Below are 23,209 nucleotides of genomic sequence, written 5' to 3' on the forward strand. Positions count from 1 at the left end.
TCTGTCTCCATTGTCATCAGATGATGAACTTTATTTGTATGTCTGTTTTTTCACATCACTCACTTATGACTCGAAGTCTCGTGTTTCATTGATGGAGCTCAGGTTACCCTGTCTCAGATAAAAAGAAGATTGGGTTAGTAAGTTTTCTGAGTTCTAACTTACGGACTTATAAGAGCTGTTTATAGAAAAAAGGTTATTAAACTTTTGTCATATTTGTAGATGCTTTTCCTCACCTCCCAATTAAACTGCTGCTTTGATTTGTTTTTCACATAAAAATCTCTTTCCCATTCAGAGATTGTAGAAATAGACTCTTGAATTTTTTGTATTTCAATAAAAAAAATTAAATCTTTAATATAGCTTAAGTATGAAGGATCTGATTTCTGTGTCTTGCCCCATATGGATGGCCAGTTGTCCCAACATTTATTGAATGTCTATCCTGATGCAAAATGTTACTTTTATCATAAGCTAGATATGTATATGTCTGTCTGGATGTATATATGTGTATATAGAGTATGTGTATATTTGTATACTATTCCTCACGACCTCTCAGTTCCACCCTAACCACAGCAGTTTGTGCACAGATACCACAGACCAGAGTTCCATTTGTTTATTCATTCATTCATTTATTTGACAAATATTTATTAACTGCCTTTTGTAAAGTGCAGACTACAAAAAGAGGTAAGGTATCATGACTCATTCATTTCTCAAAATAGATCTGAGTTCAGATCTATTTTGCTGTGGGTGTAGGGGGATTTCGAAATTTTGGTTTTATACTTTTAGGGTTGTTTTTAGCTCGCCTTAGAGTAGACCCCAGACCTCTAGTTTAAATTTTGAGCCCTTTCTCCTGAGTTTTTTTGCATTGAGGATTATAGGAGTCAGGCTGTCAATTACAGAGCTAAATGGAATAGCATCTCAGTATTTAGCAGTGGTATTCAAGGTAGGCTCAAAGCAAGGCCATTAATTAGGTGGGCAAGTGCTGTTTATCTGTGCATTTCATACTATTGAACGTTAGAGCTAGAAGGTAGAAGGGATCTTACAGATTGAATTGCCAGCCTTTTTTTTTTTAAATGAACTTCTAATTTTGGAATAATTTTGGTTTATAGAAAAGTTCTAAAGATAGTGCAGAGAGTTTTTATATACCCCTCACCTGGCTTCAGTTTTCTCTAATATTATCATCTTACATTGGTATAGCAACTTTATTTTATATATGGAGACACATAGTCCTCAAAAAGTTCATGTAGCTAAGATCATAGTTCTAGTTGGTGGCAGAGTTAGGCCAGGGACTTAGTAGGTAGCCTGGGTTTTCTAGTTGATTATATTTGTTATCCTTTTCTGCTTTTCGTGTTTTTGCTCTTTTCCTTTCTTTCACTGAATTCTTTGGGCATGGACTGAGAGAAGGACTACCTAGTACATAGTTCACTAGTCAATATAGTCTTGCTAATTTGTGCAATAATTTTTAAATCTAGGCTTCCTCCAATTCTTCAACACCAACAAGAACGAGGAGCAGGACATCTTCATTTACAGAGCAACTTGATGAAGGTACACCCAATAGAGAGGTAAGTTTGGAATTCCTTTTCTAGTATACCTCTCAAAAGAAACTAATCTAAAATGTATGCTGTTGATAACAAAATGGGAAACTATTTTGACAGGTCAGCTATTTAATTCCTAGGTAGAGTTTTTATTAGTAACACAATTAGTCTTTTTTTTTTTTTCACAAATAGCAGTTATGATTTATGTCTGTCTGTCTGTCTGTCTGTATGTATGTATGTTTTTGAGACAGGGTCTGGTTCTGTCACCCAGGCTAGAGTGTGGTGGCACGATCACTGCTCATTGCAGCCTTGACCTTCTGGATTCAAGTGATCCTCTAACTTCAGCCTCCTGAGTAGCTGGGACTATAGGCGCACGCCACCTGCGTGGCTAACGTTTAAATTTTTCGTAGACGGGGTCCCACTATGTTGCTCAGGCTGGTCTTGAACTCCTGGGCTCAAGTGATTCTCCCAATTATGCTTTATAAAGTATGGTTTGTTGAGAACCTTAATTTGAGAGGATAATATGTTCTGGATTTAATAGTTGAAGTTTTCAGAATAATTTGATAAATTTGTTCAACATAGCATCATTTTTTCAAGCTGGTGAGTGGAAACAGAAGTAACTTATTTAACTTATTCCATGTAACCAGCAGCTGGCATTAAAACTCATTATTTCCAACTTTTTTTTCTGTGAAGTGTAACACACATACAAAAAGAAGGTAAAACATAAATGCACAGGTCAGCAAATTATCATGAAGTGAATCCTCCCAGGTCAAGCAAAGGAACACTGTCAGCACTGTCGTGCTCCCTTTCCCCCTGAAGGATTACCACCATCCTGAATTTTTGGTATTTGCTTGCTTCCTTTTTTTTTTTTTTTTCTAATAGTTTTACCTGTTAAATATGCTTTCTAAATGTAAACATTGTAGTTAAACATTTGGGTTGTCTACAGGTTTTGGCTACTATGAATTATGTTGCCATCAACATTATTGTACTTTTTTTTGGTGTACATGTACCTGCATTTCTGTTGGTATGTACTTTGGAGTAGAATCACTGCTCCATTTTAACACATAAGAAGATAATGCTGATGGTTTTCCAGAGTGGTTGTAGAAATTTAAAGTCTCACCAAGAGCTTATGAAAGTTGCTTTTGCCCTATTTTTGAGAGTCTTTATTTTTCTACTCTGTGTAAATATGCTGGAAAACAGTCTTTTTCATTTCAGCTGTTCTGGTGGTCTTTCATTTTGGTTTTAATTTGCATTCTCTGATAACTAACGAGATTGAGCATTTTCATCTGTTTATTGCCCGTTTGATGTCTTTTGTGAGTGCTTAAGTCCCTTGCCCATTTTTCTATTGGATTATCTTTTTTTAAAACTGATTTGTAGGAGTTTTTTTAAAAATATAGAATACTTAGGAGTTTTTTGTTGAATATATGTCTTGCAGCTATCTTCCACTCAGTGGCTTGCCATTCATTTTAATGATGTCCTTTGATGAACAGAAGTTCTTAGTTTTAGGCCAAGTATGGTGGCTCATGCCTGTAATCCCAGCGCTTTGGGAGGCCAAGGCAGGAGGATTGCTTGAGTCCAGGAGTTTGAGACCAGCCTGGGCAACAGAGTGAGACCCTGTTTCTGCAAAAATAAAATAAAATAAAATTAGCCAGGTATGGTGGCATGCACCTGTGTGGTCCCAGCTACTCAGGAGGCTAAGGCAGGGGGATTACTTGAGCCTCGGAGGTCGAAGCTGCAGTGAACCATGATTGCACCAGCCTAGGTGACACAGTAAGACCCTGTCTTTCAAAAAAAAAAAAAAGCCTGGTTCCCATCCATTTCCCATCCCTGACAGTACCTTCTATCTTAGAAGTTTAACAAAATGAGAAACCGCATAGGGTACAGGAAGATAATGAAAAAATTAATTTAATGTCCTTTTAACAAAAAACTTAATTATATAATTGAAAAATCCTTTATTTATTATAAAATAAGTTGAAGTAAGGTTTAGATTGCACTCTGTGGTCAAAGTACCTGTTAAAGTTGTCAAAAAAGCTTAAAAAGCAAGGAGATGAAGTGATGACAATGCTTTGTCATTCTATCCGAAACCATCTCTTAGCTAGGATTGTTAATATTAAAATTTAGAAAGAAATAAATAACCTTTAAGCTGACTTGGTCGATTGTAAAAGAGTGCTAAAACCAAATCTTTCAGAAATAATTATTTTGTAAAGGTATATTCAATTAAATTATTTTAAAGCATCCTAGATTTTTAAAAAGTATTTTAAAAAAGCAATGGTAGCAGTCAGCCGGGCATGGTGGCTCACGCCTGTAATCCCAGCACTTTGGGAGGCCGAGGTGGGCAGATCAGTTGAGGCCAGGAGTTCGAGACCAGCCTGATCAATATGGTGAAACCCTAAAAAAATACAAAAATTAGCCAGACGTGGTGACACGTCCCTGTAATCCCAGCTATTTGGGAGGCTGAGGCAGGAGAATCGATTGAACTCAGGAGGTGGAGGTTGTAGTGAGCTGAGATCGTGCCACTGCACTCTAGCCTGGGCGACAGAGCGAGACACTGTCTCAAAAAAAAAAAAAAAATGGTAGCAATCAACATAATTCTGCACTATTTTCAGTGTTTCACTTTATTGTATGCAAACTAATATACTATAATGTCAATCAATATACTGAGTATAGAAATGATGCCATTAATACTGATTGCAAAAACATTACAACTCAGTACTGCAGCTTTCATTCAAATAGGTTATATGTATAAACTGAGTTCAACAATATTGTATTTGAGATGGTGAAGTTAAAGAAATGCAATAATGTAAATAATACTTAAGAAAATAAGATCTCAGGAAACTGTATATACTCTGTACTTTTATGCAACTTTATCAGATCATTTCAGTATGTGCATCAAGGATATAGTGTATATGACATGAACTTTGAGTGCAAAAACTGTACTATGTACCTTTTGTTTATTTTGCTGTCAACATCTAAATAAAGGTTTGTTTGTTTTTTGTTTTTTTAATTGTTTTAATTGTTTTAAAGATTGTTTTAATTAATTAAAAATTAATTGTTTTAGTTAAACAATTGTTTAATTGTTTTAATTGTTTTAAAGTCTCCAGGCTGGAGTTCAGGGGTGCAGTCTTGGCTCACTGCAACCTCCGCCTCCTGGGTTCAAGCGGCTCTCCTGCCTCAGCCTCCCTAGTAGTTGAGACTATTCGCCACCATGCCCAGCTAATTTTTTGTATTTTTACTTGAGATGGAGTTTCACCATGTTGCTGAGAATGGTCTCAATCTCTTGACTTCGCGATCTGCCTGCCTCGGCCTCCCAAAGTGCTGGGATTACGGGCGCGAGCCACTGTGCCGGGCCGTATTTTTACAATTTTTAAATTAGCTAATATATTATATATATTAGCTTATTATATTATTATTAGCTATTGTATATAATATACATTATATAAATTAGCTTATATATTATATATATAGCTTATATATATTTTAAATTAACTTATACCCTATTATCTAGAAATCCCGTTTCTAGAAATCTGTCCTATAGAACAATAGCATTTTAAATGTATATCCACAAGGCTTACTGTAGAAAGCTATTTATAATACTAAAAAGATGATAAAGTTTGATTTGCAGTATTAAGGCTTTTTCCAAACTTATCTTTAGACTCAGTGCAATCCCAGTCAAAATCCTTATAGGTTTGTTTTGTTGTCATCATCATTATTATTATTATTATTATTTTTGAGGCAAAGTCTCACTCTGTCACCCAGGCTGGAGTGCAGTGGTGCGATCTCAGCTCACTGCAACCTCCACCTCCCGGGTTCAAGCAATTCTCCCTGCCTCAACCTCCCGAGTAACTGGGATTACAGGCACCCACCACCATGCCTGGCTAACTTTTTGTATTTTTAGTAGAGACAGAGTTTCACCATGTCGGCCAGGCTGGTCTTGAACTCCCGACCTCAGGTGATCCATCCACCTTGGCCTCCCGAAGTGCTGGGATTACAGGCATGAGTCACCATGCCTGACCTTTATATGTCCCTTTTATAAAGAAGTCTGAGGCACTCCAAAGAAAGACAGATTTATTTGGGTTTATATACAGTGTTTACCAACACAGGAAAGTAGACATATTAGTATTTTCAGCAATAGATAAAAAGGCAAAGCCTTTTTTTAACTTAATGAAATCAGGAAATTAACTTAATGAAACCATTCTACCACCTAAGCATTCCAGATACGTAGACTTTACTGTGTCTACTGTTGCGGTGGACAAATATTTATGTTTTGAGCTAAATTTCCACATTTTCTTTAAAAAAAAAAAAACAAGCATTTTTTTTTTGTTTTTTGAGACAGGGTCTCACTCTGTTGCCCAGGTTGAAGCATAGTGGCACAATCTCAGCACTACGCAGCTTCAACCTCCTGAGCTCAAGTGATCCATCCACCTTGGCCTCGTAAAGTGCTGGGATTACAGGCATGAGTCGCTGCACAGGGCCAAAAAAACAAACAAACAAACAAAAAAACACTTAACACTTAAAATAAATCCAAGCCAGTCACAGTGGTGTGCACCTGTAGTCCCAGCTACTCAGGAGGCTGAGGCAAGAGGATCCCTTGAGCCCAGGAAATGGTTTTTCAATATGGTGTGAAGTAGGGATCAAGTTTCATCCCCTCCAGTATGTGTATCCAGTTGTCTCATCTTTTTCACACTGCTCTACTGTTCTACATTTTTTCATTAATTGGGTCCATATGTCCATATTTGAGTGGCTGAGTTCTCTATTCTGTTCCATTGTTCTCTTTGATACCACACTGTCTTAATGAGTATCATTTTACATTCATGCTTTATATTCATGTCCATATTTGAGTGGCTTTGTTTCTGAGCTTTATATATTCCATTCCACTGTTCTCTTTGTCTTTGATTCAATACCATACTCCCAGCTATTCGGGAGGCTAAGGCAGGAGAATCGCTTGAACCCAGGAGGCGGAGGTTGCAGTGAGCCGAGGTCGTGCCATTGCACTCCAGCCTGGGCAATAAAAGCAAAACTCCATCTCAAAAAAAAAAAGGGACATAAAAAAAATCTATATTATTATAAACATTGAAGGCAGAGGAGAGTAGACTGAATTTGCATTGACTCTGAAGTCTACATTAAGTCTACTCTGGGTACTCTATCCTGCGCAAATGGCAGATCTGTCTATTTGATCATAGCACTCTCTCCTGGTGATCCTAGGCATAGCCCCACTATCCTCAGAGTAGGGCTTCCTGTCCTTGTTGTTGCTTGAGGTTAATCTTTTTTGCTTGCCTAGTTCTGGGTTGCTTTAGAGCAATATGTAATGTAGGATCCTGTAAGGGATTAACTAGGGCAAATGAAGCTAACATCCTCCTATCCTCTGCCCCACTCCAGATTGGACCTGGACTTTTTCAGAGATAGGGTATCACACTATGTTGCTCTGGCTGGCCTCCAGCTCCTGGGCTCAAGGGACCCTGATTTTTTTTTTAATTGAGTTTAAATTCATATAACATAAATTAACCATTTAAAGCAAACAATTAAGTAGTGTTCAGTACATTCCCAGTGTTGTACATTCATCACATCTATCTAGTTCCATAACATTTCCATCACCCCAAAATGAAACCCCATGCTGATTAAGCAGTCATTCCCACTCCTTCCTCCAACCCCTAGCAACCATTAATTTGCTTTCTGTCTTAATGGATTTACCTTTTCTGGATATTTCATATAAATGGAATCATTCGATATGTTACCTTTTGTGTCTGACCACTTTTACTTAGCTTAATGTTTTCAAGATTCATTTGTGTTGTAGCATGTATCTACTTTCTTTTTATAACTGAGTCTAATGATTTTTTTTAAGGGAGTAAAATTCTATGTACTATATTAGGACCTGGAATAAGACCTGGAATAGACTGGTGAGGAAAAGATGGTTTTTGGTGTTACCTGGATCAGCCCAAGTTTACATCCTGTCTTTGCTGTTTGCTGACTGAAAGATCTATTAAAGTTAACTTTTCAGTCTCAGGTTTTCTCATTTGTAAAATGAGAAATTTTTGAAGTTTTGGGGATTACCAGTAAGAAGGCATGTACATCTCTAGTGTGGTACCTTGCACATAGTAGGTGCTAAGTAAGTTATTAGGGACAGTCTTGGAAGAGGGGAGGGGCTGCTCCCCTTCCTCTTTTTAGGTCTTTGTGTGAGGGGAGGGGAACAGATGGACTATTATGTGGATTAGGGTCCTAGGGATGTTATCTCTGTGTCACTTTGCCTATTGAATTTATGAAGGAAGGATTGATAGCTTCATTTTGCCTCCTATCCCGCTCTCTCTGGTTTGCTGTCTTCCTGAGACACTTCCTTATTTATTAGGGGCCATAGTAAACATGTCCATTGTTATCCTGGGGCCTCATCCACGAACAACTTTCATATTGTTTTTAAATTAAATTCCAGAATTAGGTGTGTTTTCATCTATATATATATATATGTATATATGTATATATATGTGTGTATATATATGTGTGTATATATATGCTCTGTATATATATATGCTCTGTATATATATGCTATATATATAGCATATATATGCTCTGTATATGTATGATATATATAGCATATATATATGCTCTGTATATGTATGAGATATATAGCATATATGGAGAGAGCATATACATAAAGCATATATATGATATATATATAGAGCATATATATATGCTCTGTATATATATGCTCTGTTGCTCAGGCTGGAGTGCAGTGGCATGATCTCAGCTCACTGCAACCTCTACCTCCCAGGTTCAAGTGATTCTCCTGCCTCAGCCTCCTGAATAGCTGGGATTACAGGCATGTGCCACCACGCCCAGCTAATACTTGTGTTTTTAGTAGAGATGAGGTTTCACCATGTTGGCCAGGCTGGCCTCGAATGCCTGACCTCAAGTGATCTGCCCACCTTGGACTCCTAAAGTGCTGGGATTACAGGCATGAACCATCACACCTGGCCCCAGTTGTTGAGAATTCTTAAGCACATTTTAGAGATTTATTTTATGTTTCAAGGCTTATATGGCTTAAAGGCATCGTTTTAGGGATTACTGGGAAGTATCCTCAAAGTAATACATGAGAAACATTCCTTCCTAAATCCTTTATTATATTGAATATTGTATTAATTGGTTTTCAGAGGTTATATTAACCATGTATTCCTGCAATAAATGTCACTTGTTTCTGGTATATAATCTTTTTTATATATTACTGGATTGATTCATTAGTATTTTGTTGAGGATTTTTGTGTCTATATTCATAAGAGATGCTGGTCTGCAGTTTTCTTTTTTTGTGATAACCTGGTTTTTGTATCAGTAATACAGGCCCCATGAAACGAGTTGGGAAGTGTTCACCTCTCTTGTGTTTTTTCAAGAGTTTGTGAAGAATTGCTATTAATTCTTCTTTAAATGTTTGGTAGAATCTACCATTGAAATCATGTGTCCTGGGCTTTTTTTTGAGGGAAGTGTTCTGATAACTAATTCAGTATCTACTTTTTATAGCTCTGTTCAGATTTTGCTTCTTCCTGAGTTAGTTTTGGTAATTTGTGTATCTCTAGGAGTTTGTCCATTTCATTTATCTCATTTGTTGGCATAAATTAAACTAAATTTGGCCTGAGCCTACCTGTATATCTTGAGTCCCTCTGTAAGGAACTGTAGCCTAACTTGTACATAAACAAACTGAAATCCTAAATTAGGAATGTAGTTTTTGTAACAGCTCCTGAGTCTCAGGCAGTCACAGCAGTCAAGTCTGTCAATTGCAGGCTGCTAACTAAGCAGCCCATGCTCAAATGAGGCAAAAACCTTTGCTTTTAACACACAGTATAGCTTTGTAATCCTTTTCTGCACATTCAGGGGTAATTTCTTCTTTTTCATTCCTGATTTTCATGATATGAGTCTTCTTTTTTCCCCTCTGTCAGTCTAGCTAATGGTTTGTCAATTTTGTTGATCTTTTGAAGAACAAACCTTTGGTTCCACTTTCTTGTTGCATATGCTGAGTATTCTCATAATTGGAGTGGAAAGCTCATCTTTGATTACTTGTTTTACTTAGGCCTGAGGAGTTCATGGACTTAGCAAAACTTCCTTGAATCTAAATTGCATCTTCTTTCCTGGTTTCTGGGCTGATACATGTTTTTTCCCATCTTATATACTTGGTCTTTTCATTGGCGATTAAGACTAGAGAAAGTTAGATACCTTGTCCTTTTATGCTGTCATTTTGTTTAAAGGCTTTCTATGTAGTAAAACTATCTATATAGACAAAATAGAGCCTTGAGTTGTGGTCTTGAATTTGATCATCATGATTTACCCACATTCTGTACTGGATATTTCTTCACCTGCTGCTACTGTAAACCATTTTATTCTTGGATCTTCTGTAGAGTATATTATCACAGGTACTTTTTACAGGGGTGTCTAATCTTTTGGCTTCCCTGGGCACATTGAAAGAAGAAGAATTGTCTTGGGCCACACATCAAATACGCTAACACTGATAATAGTTGATGAGCTAAAAAAAAAAAAAAAGCAAACAAGTCTCATAATGTTTTAAGAAAGTTTATGAACTTGTGTTGGGCCTCATTCGAAGCCATCCTGGGCCACAGGTTGGATGAATTTAATTGACCCAAAATCATAAGGGTTCTACTAACAGTTGTACTTAACAGTATCTGGGAAGATAGAAACAGGGCCATCTGCCAGGTGTGGTGGCTCATGCCTGTAATCCCGGCACCTAGGAAGGCCGTGTAGGGTGGATTACTTGAGGTCAGGAGTTCGAGACCAGCCTGGCCAACATGGTGAAACCCCCCCCCCACCCCCCGTCTCTACTAAAAATATAAAAACTTAGCTAGGTGTGTTGGCGGGCACCTGTAATCCCAGCTACTCAGGAGGCTGAGGCGGGAGAATCGCTTGAACCCGGGAGGTAGGGAGGTTCCAGTGAGCCAAGATTATGCCACTGCACTCCAGCCTGGGCAACAAGAGTGAAACTCCGTCTCCAAAAAAAAAAAAAGAAACAGGGCCATCTGTCTTTGAGGCAGAGGGAGTTACACCCTTGCTAAGACACTAACGTTTTTTGCTAAGGCACTAAACTTTTTAGGCCCTTCCCCCAGTATTACACATGAGAGATGATAATCAAGCCTTTGTTGCCTATGAGTGAAAAGGAATCTAAAAATCACTGAAATAAATAATAATAGTTTTTCAAGGAATTTCAAAGAAGTTTTTTCACATGGGAAAGGACTGCTAGGCTGGATGTGGTGGCTCACACCTGTAATCCCAGCAATTTGGGAGGCTGCAGCAGGAGGAATGCTTGAACCCAGGAGTTGGAGACCAGTGTGGGCAACATAGTGAGACCCTGTCTCTACCAAAAAAAAAAAAAAAAAAAAAAAAAAAAAATAAGCCAGGTGTGGTGGTGTGCACCTGTGGTCCCAAGCTACTTAAGAGGCTTAAGTAGGAAGATTTTTTGATCCCAGGAGGTGGAGGTTGCAGTGAGCCATGACTGTGCCACCGCACTCCACCCTTGGTGACAGAGCAAGACCCTATCTCAAAAAAAAAAGAAAAAAGGCTGCTGGTTGTTGGAAATAATCAGTCACAATGGCATGCTGCCTAACATGCTAAATCCTCCCCTGGAAGACTTTAGGACTTTCGGTCAAATCATGCTGTGATTTGACCCTTGAGGCACCCTTGCTGTTTCAGTCACGGAAGTAGTAGATAAAACTTAAAAAACATTGAGACATGTATCTGAGTTCACAAACAAGGTAAACATCTCCTTGGGCTGAGAGGGAATGAATCCTTGGTCCTAGAGGGTTTGGCGTTGGGACAAAGGCAGCCATTTTCAACTAGGGTTTTGTGAGAGAATTAAGCTCTATGGAAAATGATTTGAGTAACTGCAGTTTTTAATTCTTCCAAGTATGGTATGAAACTAGTACCATGCTATATATACACAGTAGATACATTAATTCATTGTATACAGGCATTTGGATTTAATTTTCTCTTTGAACTCTGGTTGAGAAGGACTGGAAATGTTCTATACAGAGGAGATTTTGTGTTACAAGCTGAGAGCTAATGTGGGGCTCCTACCACTGGTGAAAGGAAGTTGAAAAAAGCTGTCACTAACTGCTGCCTAGAGCTCTCAGTGGTCCATTATGGGAAACTGCTGTCCTTAGGGAGGCCTCATGACCAAGAATCAAATCCAGCCTCACATTATCTTAGTGACTGAGTTTGTGATAACCCCTATATTGCCATAAGGTAAGAAACCTGAACCAAGGCCTTGGGTATCAGATTGGCTGGATAAGGAGGGATGAGCACAGAAGGAAGGAAGAAGATAATACCTTTTTCAAGATGAGCCTGTAAACGAAAATTCTAAAATAAATGCTAAGAAGGCCACCAGTAAAAACAGAGATTAAGACATACTTACTCCAGACGAAATTAAAGTAATACAACAGTCTGGAAATTACTTTAAAACAACTTTCTTCCATAAGAAAAAGGAAGTAATAATTTTCTTAAAAAGAACAGAAAATTGTAGAAGAAAAAGAGGCCAAAACAAAACTAGACTAGATGGATACGAAAAATAACTAATTAGAAATCCTGGAAATTGGCCAGGCGTGGTGGCTCACGCCTGTAATCTCAGCACTTTGGGAGGCCAAGGCGGGCAGATCACTTGAGGCCAGGAGTTCAAGACCAGCCTGGCCAACATGGCAAAACCCCATCTCTACTAATAATACAAAAATTAGCTGGGTGTGGTGGCACATACCTGTTATCCCAGCTACTCGGGAGGCTGAATGAGGCAGGAGAATTGGTTGAACGCGGGAGGTGGAGGTTGCAGTGAGCTGAGATGGCACCACTTCCTGGGTGACAGAGTGAGACTCCCATCTCAAAAAAAAAAAAAAAAAAAAAATCCTGGAAATGAAAAAAAAATTGATGTAAACATGTAAATCACAATAAAACTCAGACCAATGCCAGTTAAAGAGAAAATTATAGAATTCAGAAAGAACACTGTGGCTAGGCCTGATGGCTCATGCCTGTAATCCCAGCAGTTTGGGAGGCGGAGGCAGGTGGATTGCTAGAGCCCAGGAGTTCAAGATTAGCCTGGGCAACATGGCAAAACCCTGTCCCTATTTATTTTTATTTAAAAAACAAAAACAAACAGACAAAAAATACTGAGTAATCCTACCAAAACCACCGAGATTAAGGAAAAATATATGATGTGCCTCATAATGATGTTTTGTTCAGTGATGGACTGCATATATGACAGTAGTCCCATAAGATTATAATGGAGCTGAAAAAATCCTATTGCCTGGTGACATGTAGTTGTTGTAATGTGTTTGTGGTGATGCCAGTGGTATAAAAGCTCACAGTAATGTCCTAGGACTTCACCTTCACTCACCACTCACTCACTGACTCACCCAGAGCAATTTCTAGTCCTGCAATCTTCATTCATGATAAATGAGTGCCCTATAGAGTTGTGTCATTTTTTCTTTTATTCTGTAGTTTTACTATGCTTATTCTATGTTTACATAGATAAATACTTAACCATTGTATTACAGCCACCTACGATGTTCAGTACAGTAACAGGATGGACTAGTTTATAGCATAGGAGCAATAGGCTCTACCATGTATCCTAGGTATGTAGTATGCTATGCCATCTAGGTTTGTGTAAGTATGCTTGTCCAACCCAGATTATTTTGCTGTTGTTCTTGTTCTGTGTTTTGTTTTAGTCTTTTAGCAGCCTAAAGGCATGGTTTTTAGTTTCTGTCTCTAGTGATAAGCGGGAAAGAGGGATGAGGAAGGGTCCTTACCGATCCAACCAGAAACAGAAACTAAGAACCGATGACTGAATTCTCTCCCTTGGACACCCCTCCATGATGTTCACATGACAAAATGGCCTAACAACACATTTCTCAGCATGTATCCCCTCCCTATTGTTAAGCAGTGCAAGACTGTATATCCTCCACGTCTCACACTCTCATATATGTATGTGTGTTTATTTAGGAAGGAAATAACAAGGTCAACAAAGACTCCTTAGGCTTTAAGGTGGCTGTCAGTGGACACTAATTTTGATATACTTTGATATACACATGCATATATATATGAGAGTATGAGACATAGATTGAAAGCCTTCGACGCATATCTGCTGAGAGTTTCAAATAGTCTTCATGAATGTTCAGACACGTATAACTTCAGTGTTGGTTCAACTGATGGCTTCACTGGGGAACCACACAGAAGTGGTGAATTAAATCCTTAGCAGAATTGCAGCAGAATTGGTTTTCAATTTGAACAGAGTTTGAGTGATGGAGTTGAGACAGAATCTTAGTGAGAATATTAGAGAACTGTTGCTTGCGAGACTTTCTCAGGCATAAGAAGGAAATAACAAGGTCAACAAAGATTTCTTAGGCTTTGAGGTGACTGTCAGTGGACACTAATTTTGATATACTTTGCTTTTGCTAGGGTTAGAGGTCATAGTGTACATTTTTGTTTGGCAGCACATCTTGAAATGGTGGACATTTTTCTATGCTGGGCATTAGCTTTTGTGTTTTTCTCTTAAAATTTCAAATATACTCCTCTGAAGTTTTGAATTATTTTCTAATGTGGGCAAGAGCGACTTCATTACAAAAATTAACTTTGGAAGTCTAAGAAAAGTGAATTTTTTATAGTCTTTAACTTAAATTTAACATCCATTCAAAGGATGATCTGAGTTCCTGGGAGAGTAAGATTTTCAGCAGGAGTAGAAACTTGGATATGATGATACCCTAAAGCCAAAGAGGCATTTAGCATATTTTAGTATACTACTAATACTAAAATTGAGAATTTAGTGTAAAGTTAATTGCTGAATCCCATCTAAGAAGTACTAGTTATTACATAATATAAAAGACTTTGAAATGTTTTTCCTATTTATAATTATGATGGTCTCTAATGTAGGACCAAATGAACAGTTAGTTAAGGCTCTAGTTAGTATTCATAACTCTACAGTACTGAGTGAAAAGTTTATATTCTTAAGCTTTTGCAGACTTTTTTTTTCAGATGTTATTATATATGATATATGTAATTTATCACCATGTTAGATAGTATATTAACTGCTAAATTCATGTTTCAAAAATTTTTTTTGGAGGCAGGATCTCACTCTTTTGCTCAGGCTGGAGTGCTGTGGTGTGATCACAGCTCACTGCTGGGCTTAGGCGAGCCTCCTACCTCAGCCTCCCAGGTAGCTGGGACTACAGGTCTGTGTCACCATGCCTGGCAAATTTTTTGTATTTTTTGTAGAGTGGGTTTTGTTATGTTGTCCAGGCTGGTTTTAGTTTTTATTTAGAAATAATTATAGATTCATAGGAGGTTCTGACATCTTTTGTGGGAGAGGCCCTATATACCCATCACCCATTTCTCCCCAGTAGTAACACCTTATATAACCATAGTACACTGTCCAAACAAGGAAACTGACATTGGTAATCTGTGACATCCACAGAAATTATTCAGATTTTACCAGTTTTACATGCTCATATTGTGTGTGTGTGTGTGTATAATTCTATACAATTTTATTATGTGTAGATTTGTGTAACCTCCCTCATCAAAAAATTCATTCTGATTATAATTTATTGTACATCTAATTCATGTTTGTCAATATTTTGGTGTGTAGTATACAGTTTCTGAAAGAAAACTAAAGCACAGAAGATAATATATACCAGAAGCACTAGTGTAACAGAAAATGTCTTTAAACTTATAAAGTTTCAAATGTTTCTTCTGTACATACTTTAGAGAAAAATAATGTGGTATGTAAGTACAAATAAATGATTAAAGTTTTTTATGTTTTATCTTCACCATGTGTTTTCATGCTATTTTTTGAATATGTAAAAATGGGTCAGTATTTATAAATGTTATTCTTAAGACTTTGTGTTCTTTACTATGCATTTTTAAGCCCACTTTACTGAGGTATGATTGACATGTAAAAAGCTGTACATACTTAATGTATACAATTTGATGAATTTGGTGTTAAGTATACACCTGTGAAACCATCACCACCATCAAGGCCATAGACATATCTATTACCTCCCAAAGTTTCCTCCTACCCCCACTGTTATTATTTGTGGTAAGAAGTAACATAAGATCTACTTTTCTAGAAAATTTTAGGCCAGGTGTGCTGGCTTATGCCTGTAATCCTAGTACTTGGGAGGCTGAGGCAGGTGGATCGCTTGAGCTCAGGAGTTCGAGACCAGCCTGGGCAATGTGGTGAAACCCCGTCTCTACAAAAATTAGCAGGCATAGTGATGTGCGCCTGTAGTCCCAGCTACTCAGGAGGCTGAGGTGGAAGATGGCTTGAGTCCAGGAGGTGGAGGGTACAGTGATCCGAGATTGCATTACTGTGCTCCAGCCTGGGTGATGGAGCTAGACCTTGTCTCAAAAAAAAAAAAAAAAAAAAATTTTTTTTTAACGTTGTAATACGGTATTGTTAACTGTAGGCACTATGCTATAGAGAAGATCTCGATAACTTACGTAGCTTGCGTGTCTGAAACTATGTCCTGTCATGTAATTTTTTATTGTTTGTTTTGTTTTGTTTTTTTGAGATAGAGTCTCACTCTGTCACCCAGGCTGGAGTGCAATGGCACGATCTCGGCTCACTGCAACCTCCGCCTCCCGGGTTCAAGCGATTCTCCTGCCTCAGCCTCCTGAGTGGCTGGGACTACAGGTGCGCACCACTATGCCTGGCTAATTTTTGTATTTTTAGTAGATACAGGGTTTCACCATATTGGTCAGGCTGATCTTGAATTCCTGACCTCGTGATCTGCCCACCTCACTCTCCCAAAGTGCTGGGATTACAGGCCTGAGCCACTGCGCCCGGCCCATGTATTGTTGTTAATTGGTATTGATTTTTATAACAGAGTGCCAGGCACTCTGTGTGCGGTGGTTCCTGTTGCCTATATCATTTGTATGCCAATAAGCAAGTTGTTCATAGATTGGATTTTGAGATCCTAAACTGATCACGCATCTCCATTCCTGATCTTTTCCAGCAGCTTATTATTTCTGTGGGTGAGATGGTGGTGGTGGTGGTGGTGATGGTGGTACTGAAGGCCATTATAGTGTTATGCATGCTGCGTGGTGAGAACACTTTGCAACATGCCATTATGATTTGTTTTTCATCATTTGTTTTATTTTTATACTTTTGCTTATTACACTGAATGAGACAGCTACTAGCCGGGATGATAGCAGAGCCTGCTTTTCTCTCTGAGTATACTATCTTTGCTTTGGATTCCTCCAAACATCCTAAAACACAGAGTGACAGTGTGGTGAGTCCTTCCACCGCTTTCTGCATTCCCTTTGTGGGGAAGCAAAGTAATTTTGCAATTGTAGAAGCAAATCTCATGTTACTTGCCACTTACCATCTCTCAAAGTATCTTCAGTGTCCTGTTGCTAACCCTGCTCTAAAAAAATCAGAGAGTAAATTGCTGAATTCTGATGGCTGGTGTGCTTCCTGGTAGCTTTTTAACTGCAACAAAAATAACACTGTTTTCGCTAATGTAGCTACTTCAGTAATGAAGCTACCTTCGCTTACTCTAACCTCTTTTTTTCCTAGGGAATGTTTGTTCATTAACTAAAAAAAGGTATGCAGTGCTTCAAATCTCTGTTCTACTATTGATGGGTGGTTAAGAATATTTTGAGATATGACTTACATTTTTAGGGGAAAAATTCGTTGTTATGTAAATCCATAATTAAACAGCATTGAATAGGTAGGTAGATTCTACTGTAATAGATAATTGCATCTTATTTTGCAGTTACCTGTTTTTTATATATTAAACATCTGAAAGGAGAGAATTGTCTCATTTCTTTTCAAGTGACTGGCATCATACGGTTTTGAATCTTGTATGTAATTTCATTTTGGGAAAGTGGACATTTTCCTATTGAAAGTATCTGGTAAGCTCATAATTTAGCAAATTAAAGTTTAGAGATGTTTGTCCAGTAAGGATAGCCTTTGGTGTTAAACACTGACTCTACTGGGATTGAGGTTTTTCTTTCTTTTTTTAAAAAATTGTTCCACAAATCTATTTATTAATTACAAAAATGAAAAGTTTACAATGGAGAAATGTGGCAAACACTATTGGATTGAGGTTTTTCTAAACAATAAGAATTGATTTAACTTATTAGGTAGCTGGTGATGGAAGTAGAACATTTCTGTACTTGAACCATGTAGCCAGTGAAGACTTGGTATGCATATGGCCAGTAGCAGTCTTAAATTACATTGTAAACTCAGTTTTAGAAAAGAAAGCAGCTAGGGAGATAATGGGATTTCTAGTGATGGCTTAGCTTGGGTCTCAGGGAAAAGTGGTCTCTCCTTGGCTCTGGCTACAAGTAATATCTCATTGTTTTAAAAAGCGATTTGGGAGGGAATCAGAAGTCCCAATTAGAGAAACTTACTTATTTACTGTTTTTATTTATTTATTTATTTATATTTGTTTGAGTGGGGTCTCATTCTGTTGTTCAGGCTGGAATGCAGTGGTACAATCACGGCTCACTATACCCTCAAATCCCTGGGCTCAAGCAGTCCTTCTTCCTCAGCCTCCCAAGTATGTGGGACCACAGACATAGGCCACCATGCCCAGCTCATCTTATTTTGATCTTTTTAGAGAGAGTCTCAGAATATTGCTCAGACTCATCTTGAATTCCTGGCCTCAGGTGATCCTCTTGCCTCAGCCTCACAAAGTGCTTGGATTACAGACATGAGCCACTATGTCTGGCCCAATTTACTTTGAAAAGCATAAAATAATATTGCTTTATATTTTCATGTAGTAGTAATAGAAGCTATTAAAAAAAAAACCATAAAGGTTCTCCTAGGGCCACTTCCATAAGTACATTAAAGTCATTTGTATTGAGTACTTATTCTGTTGTTGAAAATGCTAATAATGTTAAAGTGGGGCTTTAAAACTTTTTTTTTCTTTTGAGAGAGAACTTTTTTTTTCTTTTGATACCCAGGCTGGAGTGCAGTGGCACGATCTCGGCTCACTGCGACCTCTACCTCCTGAGCTCAGGTGATCCGCCCACTTCAGCCTCCCAAGTAGCTGGGACCACAGGTGCGCACCACCGTACCTGGCTAACTTTTCTATTTTTAGTAGAGATGGGGTTTCGCCATTTTGGCCAGGCTGGTCTGGAACTCAGGCTCAAGTGATCCACCTGCCTCGGCCTCCTGAAGTGCTGGAATTACAGGCCTGAGCCACCACGCCCAGCCTAGTCAGAAACTTATTTCTCCCAATGGAACAAGGGAAACCATAGCATATTCCCATATTAGAATAAAAATTTAGTGAGGGTCTAATCCATTACAGGTTCAGTAGGTACTGACTTTTGCTTAGTTAAGTTTTTTGAAAAATGCAGCTGTTTACCCCAAATTCTAAAATTACCGTAACCTTGGTGCTCAGCAGTCAATGCAATGGTTGTTGAAAGATTGAAACAATATGTAATTGAAGACAAGTCTGGCAGGGAACCTGTGTGTGCTTTTAAGTTGAATATACTTTAAAAGAGTTTTTATCTAATTTTCCCCAGTAGAAAGTATTGGTGAGTTTTGAGTATTGACATGTATTGAGCTAGTTCTACAGGCACCTCGCTAGGGGAAAGCCTTCAGAGGAAGCAACTGCATAAGGATTTAATAAGCATTTATTGAGCCCTTACTACTAGTCAGGCAAAATATTAGGTCATGGGGACTAAGATGAAAATGGTAACATTCTCACCATGGGACACGTTTACCTATGTAACAGACTTGCACATCCTGAACATGTACCCCTGAACTTAAAAGTTGAAGGGAGAAAAAAAGAGAAGAAAATGTAGGGCTCTGTCCTCTGAGAGTTTATAGTTTACTTTGGAGACAAACATGTCAACATACACTTAAAGTACAAAGGAATTAAGGCTTCACAGAAAAAAAAAAAAAGGCATAAGGAATGTGTTAGCCTTCCAGGAACCGTATAAAGCTTCACATACAGAGCTTCACAAAATTTGAAAGCTGAAAGATGAACAAAAGTTTGGCAGAAATGGAGAAGGCATTACAAATAGTGACAGATCTCTAATTTTACTTCTAAATATTCGTAATGTAAATTCACAGCGCAACTTAGGCCAGTACTTTTCATAAGCTATCCTGCATTTATTTAGATATGTGGTTTAGTACATAAATTGAAATATATATATGAGGAGAAGTTTTTAAATGTTGTTCTCTGTGTGCTTAATGGGGTGATATTTCAAACAATTGTAGGGTAGCTTTTTTTTTTTTTTTTTTTTTGAGGCAGAGTCTCGCTCTGTCACCCAGGCTGAAGTGCAGTGTTGTGATCTCAGCTCACTGCAATCTCTGCCTCCCAGGTTCCGGTGATTCTCCTGCCTCAGGCTCCCAAGCAGCTGGGATTACAGGTGCTCGCCACCATGCCTGGCTAACTTTTTTATTTTTAGTAGAGATGGGGTTTCACCATGTTGGCCAGGCTGGTCTTGAACTCCTGACCTCAGGTGATCTGCCTGCCTCGGTCTCCCAAAGTGTTGGGATTATAGGCATGAGCCGCTGAGCCTGGCCAGTTGTAGCTTTTTTTTTTTTTTTTTTTTTTTTTTGAGGTGGAGTCTCACTCTGTTTCCCGGGCTGGAGTGCAGTGACACCATCTTGGTGCACTGCAGCCTCTGCCTCCAGGATTAAAGCGATTCTCCTGCCTCAGCCTCCCGAGTAGCTGGGACTACAGGTGCCTGCCACCACGACGTTTTTATAAAAAATATAATTTTTATATTTTTAGTAGAGATGGGGTTTCACCATATTGGCCAGGCTGGTCTCGAACTCCTTACCTCAGGTGATCCACCTACTTCGGCCTCCCAAAGTGCTGGGATTACAGGCGTGAGCCACCGCGCCAGCCCAGTGTAGCTTTTTTGTATGGACCACAATCATGTGTCAAGTTATTTACTTAAAACAGAATATAGACTCTTGCTGTTCTTCCTCTTAAGCTAAATATTTTATGGAGCCCCTTCATTTCCTTTCTCCATAATTTGTCTATTAATTTTCAATATATTAACTGGCCAAGAGAATTGTTGATCTCTGTAAAGTATATTTTGTATTTTATGCAATTGTCCCCAACCTTTTTGGGACCAGGGACTGGTTTCGTGGAAGACAGTTTTTCCATGAACTGGGGGCACAGGGATGGTTTTGGGATGATTCGAGCGCATTACATTTACTGTGTACTTTATTTCTGTTATTGTTACATTGTAATACGTAATGAAGTAATTATATAACTCATGACAATGTAGAATCAGTGGGAGCCCTGAGCTTGTTTTCCTGCAACTAGATGGTCCCTTCTGAGGGTGATGGGAGACAGTGACAGATCATCAGGCATTACGTTCTCATTAAGACCACACAACCTAGATCCTTCATATGCACAGTTCACAGCAGAGTTCGCACTTCTATGAATATCTAATGTCACCACTGATCTGACAGTAGACAGAGCTCAGGTGGTAATGCGAGTGATGGGGAGCAGCTGTAAATGCACATGAAGTTTCGCTTGCTCACCCACTGCTCTCCTTCTGCTGTGTGGCCCCGTTCCTAACAGGCTATGAGTTGATACTGGACTGTGGCCCAGAGATTTGTGACCCTTGCTTTATAGTATGTAGTATATTATATTTTTAGACCTAGAAGGCATTCATTGTAATGTCACACAGGTAGATGCCATGTAGGCAACTGGAAGATAAAAGTTAATTCCTATGTTCTCCCAACCTTTCTTCCCCATTTAACTTTAAGGAGATGTCTTAGACTGATGAAATTTGATAGCTTTTTATTAGAGGGAAGAGGAGGTACTTAAAGTTTGTCTTTATTAGGGAAAAGTTGAAACATATTACAAAAGTGGAAATAGTAGTAGTATTGGCACAAGAACCCCTCCCCATATCTATTACCCAATGCCAATAATTAATAACTCATGGCCATGTTGTTTTATCTATTAGCCTACCCCCACACTTCCCTGACCGTACCACTACCATTTTGCCTACTTGTACAGCTCCCCCTGGCTTCCCCACTCCCACCCCATTGGATATTTGAAGCAAATTTCAGAAGTTCTGTTCCATCAGTAAATATTTTGGTATGTATCTCTAAAACAGTGCTTCCCAACCTCCAGGCACAGGTCCGTGGCCCTTTAGGAACTGGGCTGCACAGCAGGAGGTAAGAGGCAGGCAAGCAAGTGAAACTTCATCTGCATTTACAGCTGGTCTCCATCACCCACATTACCACTTGAGCTCTGCCTCCTGTTAGATCAGTGGTGACATTAGATTGTCATAGGAGCGTGAACCCTGTGGTGAACTGTGCATACGGGGGATCTAGGCTGCATGCTCCTTATGAGAATATAATGCCTGATGATCTGTCACTGTCTCCCATCACCCCCAGATGGGACTGTCTAGTTGTAGGAAAACAAGCTCAGGGCTCCCACTGATTCTATATTATGGTGAGTTGAATAATTATTTATTATATATTACAGTGTAATAATAGAAATTAAGTGCACAATAAATGTAATGCATTTGAATCATCCCAAAACCATCCCTGCACCGCCGGTCTGTAGAAAAATTGTCTTTCATGAAACCCGTCCCTGGTGCCAAAAAGGTTGGAGACCACTACTCTAAAAGATAAAGATGGTTGGGCATGGTGGCTCACGCTTGTAATCCCAGCATTTTGGGAAGCTGAGGAGGGCAGATCACCTGAGACCAGCCTGGGCAACATGGGGAAACCCTGTTTCTACAAAAAGTACAAAAATTAGCTGGACCTGGTAGTGCACACCTGTAGTCCCAGCCACTGAGGAGGCTGAGGTGAGAGGATCCCTTGAGCCTGGGAGCTTGAGGCTGTAGTCAGCTGTGAGCATGTCATTGTACTCCATCTTGGGCAATGGAGCAAGACCCTGTCTCAGAAAAAAAGGATTAAAAAATTTTAGCCACAATATTATTTATCACACCTAAAAATTAATAATTTCCTACCATCAAACTACTTAATCAATGTTCAAAAAGTAGAAAACACGTTTGCAAAACTGAGCACCTTTTTCACTTAAGAATAAGTTAGGTCAGATATTTGCCTTTCCTTGGTCAGCTCTAGACCAAGGGGAAATGCAAGATGTAACTACTGAAACATAGTGGTTGGCATTTGGTGGAATATTTTTGTTTAAAACATGGAAGTTATTTTATCATGAGTTACTTCTGTAGTTCTAACTAATTTTAGTTAGACAGTGTATTATAAATGCAATGTAGAATTTTGAACCTCAAAGAATCTCATCTAGTATCATGAAATCTATGCCAGTATGATGTAATCAGTAGAATGTTGCTTAACTGGGAGCCTTTGGCATACCAACAGAACAGAACAAAACAAAAATCTTTCGCGTGTGGAAGAAGAGGTTTTTAAGTTCTTCTGAAAATTATCATTTCATTTAGATTGCTAACTTCAAATGAATGAGACATTACCGTTTCTTGCTATCAAGATATTTTTCAGAGCTTAGCCCAAATAATTTTGAGTATTATTTTATTGTAGGAAAAAATTGACATTACTTCCTTTTCTGGATAGTTTTCTGTTTGAGTGAGATTTGTGCATTGATTCCCTGATGTTGATTTTTGTTATGGGGGAAAAACTGGGGACATAATGGGAAGAGGTATGTGACTAGCTTGAAATAGGTTTTTCTACATACTAATCTTTGCTATTGAGTTCTGTGTATTACAGCAAAATGAATTTTCTAAAATAC

At 38.6% G+C, this 23,209-nt stretch overlaps 1 protein-coding gene across 18 annotated transcripts in view; it reads left to right on the top strand.

Annotated features, from left to right (window-relative positions):
* The window catches only part of GOLGA4 (golgin A4), a 120,021-nt gene that overhangs the window by 6,772 nt on the left and 90,040 nt on the right, over positions 1-23,209 (top strand). For 9 of the 18 annotated variants that reach the window (XM_009445174.3, XM_054681659.1, XM_054681662.2 and 6 more), the window contains exon 2: positions 1,467-1,556. In XM_009445174.3, the coding sequence (XP_009443449.1) occupies positions 1,467-1,556 (90 nt within the window). Of the gene's footprint in view, positions 1-1,466; positions 1,557-16,068; positions 16,186-16,684; positions 16,784-17,070; positions 17,099-23,209 lie in introns of those variants that run through there. The other 9 variants (XM_009445170.4, XM_009445171.4, XM_009445173.4 and 6 more) reach the window with 4 other exon arrangements.

The sequence above is a fragment of the Pan troglodytes genome, chromosome 2 (assembly GCF_028858775.2).
Source record: "Pan troglodytes isolate AG18354 chromosome 2, NHGRI_mPanTro3-v2.0_pri, whole genome shotgun sequence".
NCBI lineage: Eukaryota > Metazoa > Chordata > Mammalia > Primates > Hominidae > Pan > Pan troglodytes.